The 12,728-nt window shown below is 34.8% G+C and overlaps 1 protein-coding gene across 4 annotated transcripts in view; it reads right to left on the bottom strand.

Annotated features, from left to right (window-relative positions):
- The window catches only part of VPS13B (vacuolar protein sorting 13 homolog B), a 595,475-nt gene that overhangs the window by 411,176 nt on the left and 171,571 nt on the right, over nucleotides 1–12,728 (bottom strand). For all 4 annotated transcript variants that reach the window (XM_040972638.1, XM_040972637.1, XM_040972639.1 and 1 more), the window contains exons 18-19: nucleotides 7,527–7,661; nucleotides 6,622–6,795 (exon numbers count right to left, since the gene is read on the bottom strand). In XM_040972638.1, the coding sequence (XP_040828572.1) occupies nucleotides 6,622–6,795; nucleotides 7,527–7,661 (309 nt within the window). The remainder of the gene's footprint in view (nucleotides 1–6,621; nucleotides 6,796–7,526; nucleotides 7,662–12,728) is intronic.

Here is a 12,728-nt window from a genome sequence, read left to right as displayed (position 1 = left end):
ATCTGCAGACACATGTTCATTTTAGAAGGGACACTAAAGCTAGAAGGGTAAATAACAAAGAGTGTTGTGAATTTTACCCCAAGTAATTTTTAACTGAACTGTTACTGGCTATCTAAGGTTTCTACTCGTCTCTGTGCCATCATAAAAGCAACTACACAGCCAACTTCAAAATCTTAGGATAGAAAAACTAGCATTATGGAACTTTAAACACAGAGCTAGGAAATGCAAAACTGAAAACTCACTTTAAATATCTGCTACTTTCTAAAATATAAAATAAGCTAAGGCAATAATGGTAGCTTTTATTTCAGCTAAAATATACTTTGAATTATGAAACATTACATACTTTGTAGTGGCATTCACTTGTAGCTACTACAATTTGATTACATACTAGCTTACTACTTAGTAATGAAGGTACTATTTATTTACTTTTAAGACCACTTTATTTTTACTACACAAATCATAAAAAATGCAAAAATTCTGATCTTCCACAGTAAATGAGGGAAACAACTGGTCACTCACAAGACTCTCAAGGGATTTCTCCCTCTGGCTTCCTTCCAGAATGTGGGGCATTTCAAAGGAACAAGCAAGTAATTTCCTGTTGCTATTGTGACTGTTACTGACTCTTAGCATCATGGCTTCCCGGAGCCATTTCAAGCAGGAAAGAGAACTGTGGAATTAGGTAACACATTTGTTCCTAGTCTCCAAAATACATAACCACAGGTTTACAGAATCAACCTGACAAAAAATGCAAGGTGGGTAATGATTAGGTAAAAACTTTAAAGAAAAAAAAAACACACCAGAAAAACAGGGATATGGAAAAATATCTTGCTTCAAACAAATAAATGATTAAAACAGAGTATTTTTGGCAAAGAGTAATGAATACTTAAAGCTTACATTATGTTTACAAGTTACAAAAAATTAGAGGATGTAGCATTTAAACAAATCACAACAATTAGAACATCTTCACTGCACAAATGGGTTACCAATATTGAGTAAGATTTAACTTACTCAAAATTATGTAGTTTTTAATGGGCAACTTTGGATCTACAATGTAAGTTTTTTGTCATTCATTCAGCCTGTTATCTTAAGGTATTAGGAATTATTGTAAAGTCATTCATAATTTATTATACTTTCACACAAAGAAAACCTTCAATGAATACCTGGTGAATGAATTATTATAGTAAATGTAGTAGTAAAACAGGTGTAATAATGGCACATACTGAAAAACAGTACTTTGATAAAGAGCATGAGCATTAATTAGAATACAAAATGACAATGATTTAAAAAAAAAAATATTTGTTTTAAATTAAGTATTTACCTGCTTTGGTTATACACAGAAATTTAAATATAACTGTTGCAGATGTTTATCCATCAAGTCCCTTAAAGACATTTACATTTCTTCTACCCAAAAATATTGTGCTTTTATGCTTACTTATTAAACTTTTGAAGGAAACAGTGCACTCAAAAAGCGAATGTTAAATGTTTTACAAATTCTTTCATCATGTCTGTGTTTAAAAAAATAATTTTTAAACTAATTAGTAAGACTAAAAATCTCCTTAACACAAATGTAACATTCTTAAAAGGCTGTAGCCTAGCAACTATTATAATCCTTTAGAAATTGTTTATATTAAGCTTAAAGATCACTTTGTTCCTATATTCCCACAACTGGTTCATATGGTAAAAAGATCAGTAAACTTACTTTTATGCGTAACATCTTTAACATTTGCTCCCCTTTCTGTGCTTGTGATTAAATGTAACATTTTGAAATCCCAAAGTTCTGAGAAAAACATAAATCCTTGTCTCACAGCTGCTGTTTGACTCTGAAAACACATGCATTTTCCTTTCAAACATCTACCATCAAAACTCCCAAAGGGTTTGGACTGGGAACACCTGCATCTCTTCATTTAGTTCCAATAACAGAGCCTAAACTCCAAAATTACAAAAATAGACGTTCTGTTCAGCTGTAGTTACATTTTGCCCCTAATTCCCGTGAACAAAAATGCTAGGAGCATGAAATCACTCCGGCAAGCTCTGTCATCAAGAGGATAAGATTTTTTGCACCAGAAGCCCAGTGGGAACATGATAGAATACTGGCAACAATTACAGATAAAGTACATACTAAAGTCCTCAGGGAGGAGAGAGGAAATGTAGTAAGATAGATGAGTATAATTTTTACACATTTATGCCCAAACCACAAATGTGAATTGTCTTTAATTGCTACAATATATAAGCATTCCTAGTCATACATTCTGTCAGAAATACTAGAAACATAACTTCAAGGCAATTCACCTAATTTATGAGGAGGATATTGCGGAACAAAAAAAGACGTTCTCTCTTCAGCGTATAATACTATGTCCGTTTAAATAACTCCATAACAATTCTAAACAACCATCACTGCAAAGCATGTTTGCTAAGCATCTTTGATGGCATGTCTTAAGAAAAAGAACCACCTTTCAATTTCACTGAAATATCCTGAGATTAGAATTATAATTGAGCTTTTGAAGTAATAATGATAAAAATGATGACAATTCAAAATTATTTTTCATTGGTGGCAATACAACTAAAACTTCATATTTACTTGTGAGACTGATTAAGGAAAGATTGCTCTAAACTGGTAGTATAATTAAAGATGTTTAAAGAGCAATAATCGTTTACATTTTAAATAACATCACAACTGTTCATAAAATTTTCCTAAGAAGATGTTCTATTTAAAAGAAAAATAGCATGTGCATCTGACTTGCACAATTAAGAACAGCCAATCAAATATCTAGAAGATACTTTTTATAAACAATAGGCCAAAAGTTAATTATGAAGAATTTCATGGGAATAAGTAGGAAGTCTTTCATGTAGATTCATAAACCAGTATACACATACATAATATGAAAAAAGTCTTCAGAGTAGTTCATTTTTCATCTGAAAAATGTTCATGATTTCTAGCAGCATCTAAGGTAAATATAAATGGCAAATGAGGCCAGTGAAATGCTTCTACTGACTGTTCCTCCACCTCCAAGCCCAGCATCTCAAACAGGTACCAGTTCCTGTCCTAGCTATTCCGCTCCCCATCTAGCTCCCTGCTTATGTTTGTGTCTCACATCCCTGGTGTGCAGCCCATTCCCTCAAAATGTGAAATATCTGGACTATTAACTGGCATAATGTAATGTTTAAGTTGTGTGTGAAACATCAGTTGAACAGACAACTTGTTCTCAATGGCTTACTGAGGAAAGAGACTTAGTCTCAAGTGCTCCAAGCTTTAGTCAAAGACAGAGTCTGACACCACTCTGCTGCCACTCTTACCTCATTCAGAGAGAACTGCCTTTCCTTTTCTCTCTCATATTCCCTCCAAAGACCTTAAAATGTAATGGCCTTCGGGTGTGTACTGAGACTAAGAGGCTAACAGGGGGCTTCAATAGAGAAACAGGAAATTGAGGATTGAGTATGTGTGAATTAGAAGTGAAGTTAAGGGGTCTACACAACGGCTCATTGCATAAATCTTCCCCTTGCAAGCACCAGGATCTCCTATGGGCAACAGTTTGTGTCCAGCTGCTCCACTTCCCATCCAACTCCCTGTTTGTAGCCTGGGAAAGCAGTAGAGCATGGCCCAAAACCTTGGGACTCTGCACTCACACAGGAGACCCAGAAGCAGCTCCTGGCTCCATCAGCTCAGCTCCAGCCATTGCAGCCTTTTGGGGGGTGAACCAGTAGATGAGGATCTTACAAATTAGAAGACAAAATGGTGGGGTGGGGTTTTGTGCAACTTAAGCTGCTACTTTGAGACACCAGCATTCCCTATCATAATGCCTGTTGTCTCTTTCAAATACATTGAAAACAAAAAACGGTAAGCAGCTTAGGAAAGTGGTAAAATAGTAATGTCACACCTGAGTCTAGTCCAGAGTTCAATCTGGTAGGCCCATGATTAAATTATTTAACTTCTAGGTCCCTATTTCTTCCTCTAAACAAGTAACATTTACTTTGCCTAAAACAGTGTTGTAAGGAGAGAAGCCTAAGTAAGCTCTTTCCCAGTAACTTCTAGGCAGCCATTTGCACATTCAAGGTTGCCTATACACATGTTAGCTGTTTTCTACCCATCATGCATTATCTTCAGAAGCAACTAACTATACTCATCCTTCAAGCCCAGGGAAAAAGATCATCAACAACACTCACCTAACATCTCTCTGTTTCTCAAAGTCAAGAGGGATTATTTTTGCTTAGCTTGATCAAAGTTTTTGGAAAGATTTAACTACCTAGCACCTTTGTTCATCCCTTCTCTTTCCATCACCCTCTCCCAACAGCACAGATACCTCTGTTACTGCCATTAATTACTCCAGCTTAAAAAAATGAAAGAAAAATGAATGTTATCTTTACTTCCTTGCTCATTCATTCACTAAATATTATTATTACCTTAGTATGCAAGCACTGTTCTACATCCTGGGGATAGAGCAGTAAGCAGACAAGACAAAAACTCCAGCTTACATGAAGCTTAAGATTCTGACGGCAGGGGGAAAAAAATCAGGGTACATCAATAACACAGCATGATGGGCTGTAGTGAGTAATAAGAAAAACTAAAACACAAGTAAATGAGAAATACTTGTCAGTGTTCACTTGCATACGCACAGAGTATTGTGAAAAAGAAAAATTTAGACACAGGAAAAGAGATGACATATTTAATAAAGTCTTGAAGGCCTGTTAATAAATAATTTACTTAGTTATATAGGATTTACACACACATACACAATTTAAATCTTACTACATGAATAAAAGATTAATCAAACATATTAAAATGAGCTTTTAAAAATAATACTTATGGGCCTCTAAATCATATCATAAATACTTAAGCCACAAATGTGTGTGGTAGTTCAAGGTGGATGGGAAATTTAAACTTAAACATGTCCTAAATAAATATATAAATGTAGCTTAAGTAAAAACACTACATTTTAGGATTAAAACATGCCCAAAGGAATATTTTCAAATCATCAAATCTATGGTCACGTTAAAATTCCATAAACACTTCCATAAACATATCACTGAACATAACATTAGTGTTGAAGATGAAGTGAATTTTCTTAGGAACAGTATGAAATTTTATAATAAAAATATCACAAATATCAGGTAATTTTTCTTAAACCAATTCATTTTTAGATCTACACAAAGGGTTAAAAATGTAAATACAATTTTGTGACTCTAGAAATTAGCTTAAGTCACAAAAAAAAAAAATACTGTGACTACTCTTGGGAGAAAGATTATTACTTAAATAGGTTTGACTCATTCATTCAAAATTTGTATATGACAAAATGGCACCTTAGGCTCTTGGCTTCATCCTAGCCCAGAGCTGGCTCTTGCTGCTATATGGAGATCTCTCTCTACCCAACCACACCATGAAACTGTCCTTTTAAAATTAAAAAACAAAAAGGAAAGAAAAAGAAAAGAAAACCTAACTTGGCTCACAGTCACATCTATTCAGTTATGGGTTTCCCAAGGCTATTTTTGTCTAAAAGAGCAAAACTGAATGCTGATGCAAGAATTATATAATTTGCTGTTTATGAATCCATTTAGTAATTGGCTTCGTGCTCACATCATTAAAGTCCCATGCCCACTTTCAACAGGCTAACACCTTCTTTTTTGAGTACTGTCTTTTGACGGGTATTGATTTGGCATCCTCAGAGGATTAATTTCCAACTTCTAAAGTGGTTACCATTCAGTTGCAGACAACATGTCAAAAAAACCTCATCTTTCAAATCATTTGTCTGTTCCTGTCTGTACATCTGCACTGCTTTAATATTCGCCTCTATTTTCCTTCTAAATAATCAGTTTTTCATTGTTTGTACTTTCTCCTTAGTAATGCTTAAAATACTTTGTCTAAGTTACAAGACTGATTGAAAATGCTAATAGAGCTCTACTTGCTAGGCAGCTATCTGAACCACTCATTGGCCAATGAATTCTAAAGAAAATAATAAGATTTCATTTTCATTTAGGACATCTTAATATTGCCTTCTTGCTCACTGCCTCAGTGACTGACCATCGTGGTTTTACTAAGCACATGCTAGGTAACTTCACTCAGGCTGCTACAAAGCATACCTCTTATTCCCCATTTGTCACTAAACCTCTAGGCATTTTTTTCTGAACTAGAAAAGTATGAATCTGGTATTAGTATTTTGAGTAAAATGAACTGAAAGTTGATTTTAGGCAAAGGATTATCTAAAAAGATATAATTCTGAGATGAGATCATCACATCCATGCTTGTTTCTCAGTTCCAGATGAACAATCTTTTTCATTTTACAAAACTAGAGGTCAATCAAATTTACATATTATATACAATGAACCGAAATAAAATGTCTGTGAAAATACATACTACATGGTATGCTGTTTTAAAACTTCATTGGACTTCAAAGACATAAATCTGAGCATAAGTGTAATAGATGCAGCTAAATACTAATATAAAACCATTACTGTTTGTAATTACGTTTCAGTTATCAAAACTGATACATTCACTTGAATTCTAAAAAGAACTTTCAGGAATATCCCAAAGACAGTAAGTCACTAAAAAAGGTGGAAGAAACGTCCCACTTAAAAGCCCTTTCTGGAAAAAATGCAAAATAAAGGAATAATGGTCATTTTTGTACCTACCAGAATTGTGGCAGTAGTCCATACACTGTGGTACTTGAATTGTGAAGGCTATCAAATCTGGAGCCAAGAGGGACTCTGGCTTTCTACTCTCATTAAGCCACTTGGTACTGTGAAGGTCTTTTGTGTCAGAAGGACCTTGAAGCAAAGGAATCAACTTTTCCTTTCCACCCTCACCTGCATAAAAATATTTAAGGAACAACAAATCTTAGTAACATATAGCAGTAGGCCAAGGACACTAGATCTTAAAAATATACTAATACTGTAACATTATACTTAGATTCATAATTCAAGTAGTACATTTAGCTACAATCCAAGAGTCTCACCTATAGAATCCAAAGCATTTTTAACTGCTAACATAAAAATTTTAGCATTTTGTTAACAAATATAGAACACGTTCAGAAAAGTTTATAGGAAACAATTTTAACATATTGCTTTCAAAAATTCATCAGAATCTGTAGCACTATAAACTTATCTTGAAATTTAGCTTGTGCTCAATAAAACTGAATTGTTTAAAGAAAATGTTATAAAATACTGGGAGGAAGGTGAAGTCAATTACCTTAAAACAGATGGAGTCTGCATTCAATTCTAACATACTAACAACATTTTAATTTTAATATCTTATATAATTATACTGAGTACTCCTCCCAAAAAAGTTTAGGAATAAACATTAGTTGTTCTCCCCATTAACACACTTAAAAATGTTTTTTCCTTAAATAAAATATTGACTTGGTAAAGTAAAGAAGTATCATCCTGGCACTAATAAAAAATGTTAAGAAAAAAAAAATTAAAGCCTCTGATTCATAGGAACAATGAGTAAATTCTTATTTCAGTAACGCTCCTTGTAAAATGCAAGGCCAATTCTCCTATCCAGGCAATAAAGTTTTACATGGTCCAGCTGCACATACCTGGGGCTTTGGCACAAATTTTTATTGATCCCACGGTCCCAGAGGCACATTTGACCAATGATGTGCTGCAGTACTTCAATTCAACATTCTGGATAGAGCCCTCAAGAGTTGGCAGGGGATTCTTAGATTTCACACCTAATAAAAGAAAACTGCAAATGTACTAGCCGATTGAATTTAAATAATTTTTATATTCCTTCACCAAGGCATTTAAACTTAATTATACTTTAATTATCTACCTCAGATGTTCTTACAGAATTTGTGTTAGATTTCATAGTTCGGAGTTTAAGGAGGTAAAAGGACGCAATTTTAAAATGAATGGGCTGAATTCTCATAACTAGAGTTGTACACCCTTTCCTTGACTAGCCAAGGCTCAGCAAGTAAATGAACAGATATTTAAGAATGAGAGGCAGTTTGAAGAATTTTATTTTGCTTAAAAAAATAGTTATATTTCCCTTTTCAAAACAACTTACAGACTAACTGTACTTCACTTAGAGTCATTTAAACAAGAAACAAAGAACTTTAAAATTTAAATACAATGGATTATAAGAGTGTAGATGAAAAAAAGCAAATCAGTTTTTACTAATTAACCAAAATAGTAGATATAAATGTTCACATTATATACTACTTGCTGAAGGACTTACAGCATTCATATAATACAACGGACTAGAAAGATTACCTAATTTGTGCCCAAAACACTGAGGTTAGGAAATAAAAAAGACTAAGGCACTTAAAAGAGTCTGATCCACCACAGAGAACTGGATCACTCATTTTTGCTGATGTTCTTGAATCACCAAAAAACCTGAATTCCTTTCCTCTCCCCATTCACATTTCGATTACCTGTGTAATACTATCTTTCATGTTTGAGGTTTAACTATGAATAACTAAATATAAAATTTTCCATGACATAAGAAACATCATTCTTAAATTTTTGGTTTTCAAGATCAGTGCATTAGGGAAAGTCAAAATCTCTCCAGAAATTTTGAATGTCTCTCTCAAAGAACTATGGATCAGGAATCTGTAATTGATCTAGCACACTAAATGATCTGCATAAGGTTGGAAGCTGTCACATTACTTTACTTACTTAAAAAGGAAATACTAATTTGCTAACTTGCATTTGGTCACTAGGTAAGTGTGAGCTGACAAGTTGCTATTTTCCAGTTTCTCCCATCTATTGTGTTTCCAACTGAAGTGCATCTGTTACTGACCAGGGATAGGTTCTGATCAGGAACTTGACAGAATTAAAGAAATTTATGAAGCCTAGAAACTGTATCTAACATGTAGTGCATATGCATGTTTCTGAGCCCATTTTTATGAGATGTCAAAACCTGACATTCAAAATTGGTCAGCAAATCTCAAATATTAAATGGCATCAATAATACTTACACGACCATAGGAGCAGTAGTATGAGCTAACACTGCACCTGAGTTTCACTGAGCACATGCTGTCATGTGTTATGCCTCATTTCTCTCTCTCACATACACAACCCACACACGCAAAATTTACTACTACTATATGAATTTAAATACAGGGGAACACAGGCTTAGAGAAGAAAAGATCATACCAAAAGCTAACGTCATAAATCAGTAATGTCTGCATGACAATTTTTGCTTAGTAACAAAGGACACACATCCATACTATGTATTTAAGACATATTAGTAACACATCACAAATAACTTTTAATGCAGTAAACACAATATTAGATGAACAGGAGGACAAAGAACTGAACAATGCCACCCTCCTCCCCCTAGTTCTCAAGCCATACAGATTTTTGTTCTACACCAATTTTTCAAAAAAATATAGCGAGCCTATATAGTTGTCAATAGACAGGAACTTTTAAAAGATTTTTCTTTATTACAAAGTCAGATATACAGATAGAGGAGAGACGGAGAGGAAGATCTTCCATCTGATGGATCACACCCCAAGTGACCGCAATGGCTGGAGCTGTGCTAGTCCAAAGCCTGGAGCCAGGAACTTCCACCAGGTCTCTCACCCAGGTGCAGGGTCCCAAGGCCTTGAGCCATCTTTGATTGCTTTCCCAGACCACAAGCAGGGAGCTGGATGGGAAGTGGAGCTGCAGGGATTAGAACAGGTGCTCATATGGGATCCTGGCACATTGAAGGTGAGGACTTTAGCTGCTAGGCCATTACACTGGGCTCTATTAAAAGATTTTTCCAAAAGTTCCTGATAGTTCAGAACCAACAGAACTAAGCAAGTGTCTGTTATACCATTGTACACCAGTTATAAAGCAAAAAAATAAACAAACAAAAAACCAAAACTGAATGGGCCAGTTTTGTTTTCAAGTGCTTTTTACCAGTTTTCTTTAATTTACAAAGCTTAGCAATCGACCTTGTATCATAAATGACAGGTATGTGCTATTATCTTGCCTATGACATACTCTGAGTACAGAGTATGAAATAACATCATGCTTTATATTTAATAAATCAAAAAATTTTACATTTTTACAATGATTACATTTCTTAGATATTTTAATATGTTTAAGAAAACTTTGAGTAATATTTTTGTACCACAAGCTCAGGTTTTTTTTTTCTTTTTTTAAAAGTCTTTCTTTAACAGAGTTTAACTGGAGAAAACTGGCTTATAAAAAAATTTCAGAGCCCAGTACAATAGTCTAGTGGCTAAATCCTCAACTTTTATCCACAGGCTCCCATACGGGCGCTGGTCACAGCTGGCCCACTTCTCATCCAGCTCCCTGCTTCTAGCCTGGCAGAACAGTAAAGGAAGACCCAAAGCTTTGGGACCCTGCACTCTCATGGGACACTCAGGAGAAGCTCCTGGCTTTGGATCGCCTCAACTCCAGCTGCTGCAACCACTTGGAGAGTGAACCAGTGGACCAAAGATCTTTCTCTTTATATCTTTTTCTATTTCTTTATATTGGAAAGGCAGATATACAAACAAAAAAATAAGGGAAGGGAAGGGAGGGAGGGAGGGAGAGAGTAAGGGAGGAAGGGAAGAAGAAAGAAAAAGAAAAATTGATCTTTAAAAAAATTAACCTTAGTGGTCAATGTTGTGGTAGGGCAAATTGAACCATGACCTGTGATACTAGCATCCCATATGGAGCCAGATTAGGTTCTGTCTCCTGTGTTTTCAATGCTGTTTTAGCTGCTAATTCGACTGGGAGGGCATCAGAAGATGGTCCATGCACATGGCTCCTTGTCACCAGTACAGTAGGCCAGGATATAGTTTCAGGCTCCTGACTTCAACCTGGGCTGGCTCCCACTATCTCAGCCATTTGCAAAGTGAACACTCAGCTCAAGGATTTTTTTTTAATCTTTATTTCTCTGTCCCTCTCCCCACCCATTCTCTACAGTTCAAATAAATAAATATTTTTAAATAATAATGACAATCTTAGACTTATTTCCTACCCACCGTCAAACCAAAGTCATAAAACGACCGCACTTAATTACTAAAAAGGCAAGGGGAGTTTCAGCATTATCTGAAGGTGCTTCAGAAATTTTATACTATATCCACATGGTGAAGAAACTATGCATGGATTTTTATTTTTTCCTCAATAAATATGCTTATTGTATGATCCTACAATTGTGCTCTGTATCTATACATATCTATACACAGTCTGCACACATTTACAGAAACTGTATTCACTATTACAAAAAACTTGGAAGAATTCAACTTGCATTCAGTAAGTGACCAGATAAACTGTTACAGCCAGAACATGGAACATAAGCACTAAGAAAGGAACTATCAAGCCATGAGAGGATATGAAAGAATTTCAATTTATATTACTGAATCAAGGATGTGAAAAAGGCTATTTCACATTATACGATTCTTACTACATTAAATTCTAAAAAGGGTAAAAACTATGGAGAGTCAGCAAAAAGATCAGTGGTTACCAGAGGTTGGTGGCTCAGGGTAGTGATAAATATGTATGTAATACAGAATTTCTAGAGCTCTAAAAATACTCTGATAGTACTATAATGATGGCAATGCATTATTATACATTTACTCAAGCTCTTGGAACAAAATAGGAGTGAAGGACATAAATTATGGACATAGATGAATATGACATGTTCATATACACTCACCAACACAGCAAATGTATCACTCTCCTGGGAATGACCGTATGTGTAGGGGTAGGATGAGTAAACGCTGTCTGTGTTGCCTTCCACTCAAACTAAGACTACTGGTAAAAATTAAGTTCCTTAATTTTGCTCTGATTAGTTTACTCCTCTTCAAGATTATTTATTTAATTTGGATTGCTCTACCCTGACTCCGACAGTGGGAATGCAAACTTTTCAGGGTACAGCAAGCTAGTTTTCATTTGGAACGGGGCTGAGCCTATCTAGAATATTGACATACAACCACTTAGTACAGCCAAAGAGATATGTCAATATGCCTTGGCTGGAAAGAATCAGAGTACTCGTGCTTAAAAGAACAGAATTCCACATGGTTTAGTGAGGATTCTCCAGTACAATGTATGTTAAAAAAACAGCTTCATCACCATGTATGGGAAACTTGAAAACTAACATTTATGTTGGCAGATAAGGCCATTTCTTTCTGATTGTCTTTAAACGTCTAAACTTATCTTCAGCACACCAGAGCATCAGTTAAATGTGTCTGCCTCAGAAATTTAGGTTTGTTTTTCCTGTTTGATACTTAGGATTCTTAGAGTTAAAGATTTGCATTTTGTGTCAATTTTGTCAGGAAAAAATTTTCCAAGTATGCTTTCTATCCTATTTCTTCTCCTAAATAATTATGTGGGTTTCGATCAGCTCTTGCCATTCTCAATTTTTTTTTGTAATTCCACATTTAAATTTATATTCAATAAAACTTCCCTTTTTAAAAATAATGCCACAGAATATACACGCCATGAAAATATTTGTATTTATTCCTAGATATCTAGATTATGTAACCAAAAAACCCAGAACCACATTTAGCACTTCATTAACTGTCTTCTATGCCATTTAATATATTAAAAAATTAAAGATACGACAGGCCTATAGTCACAGATTCTCTAGGAAAGTACCCTCCCCTTATCCCAAGCAAAGGCAACACAAACAACCTGCTGTAATAATTTAACATTTCTAAAAATTTATTTTTGAATAGTTCATTGACATTATAAAGTAGAAGAAATGGAACATGGATTCCAGTTCCTCCCTCTTGTCTCAGCTCTTACTGGAAATTAAACTCCAAGCACACTGGTCACTGAGGTAGCCACAGATTGAA

This window comes from Ochotona curzoniae, unplaced genomic scaffold (assembly GCF_017591425.1).
Source record: "Ochotona curzoniae isolate NIBS_2020 unplaced genomic scaffold, NIBS_Ocur_1.0 contig_2318, whole genome shotgun sequence".
Lineage (NCBI taxonomy): Eukaryota > Metazoa > Chordata > Mammalia > Lagomorpha > Ochotonidae > Ochotona > Ochotona curzoniae.
The sequence above is the reverse complement of the archived record's forward strand: the minus strand, read 5'-3'. Positions and strand labels throughout refer to the sequence as shown.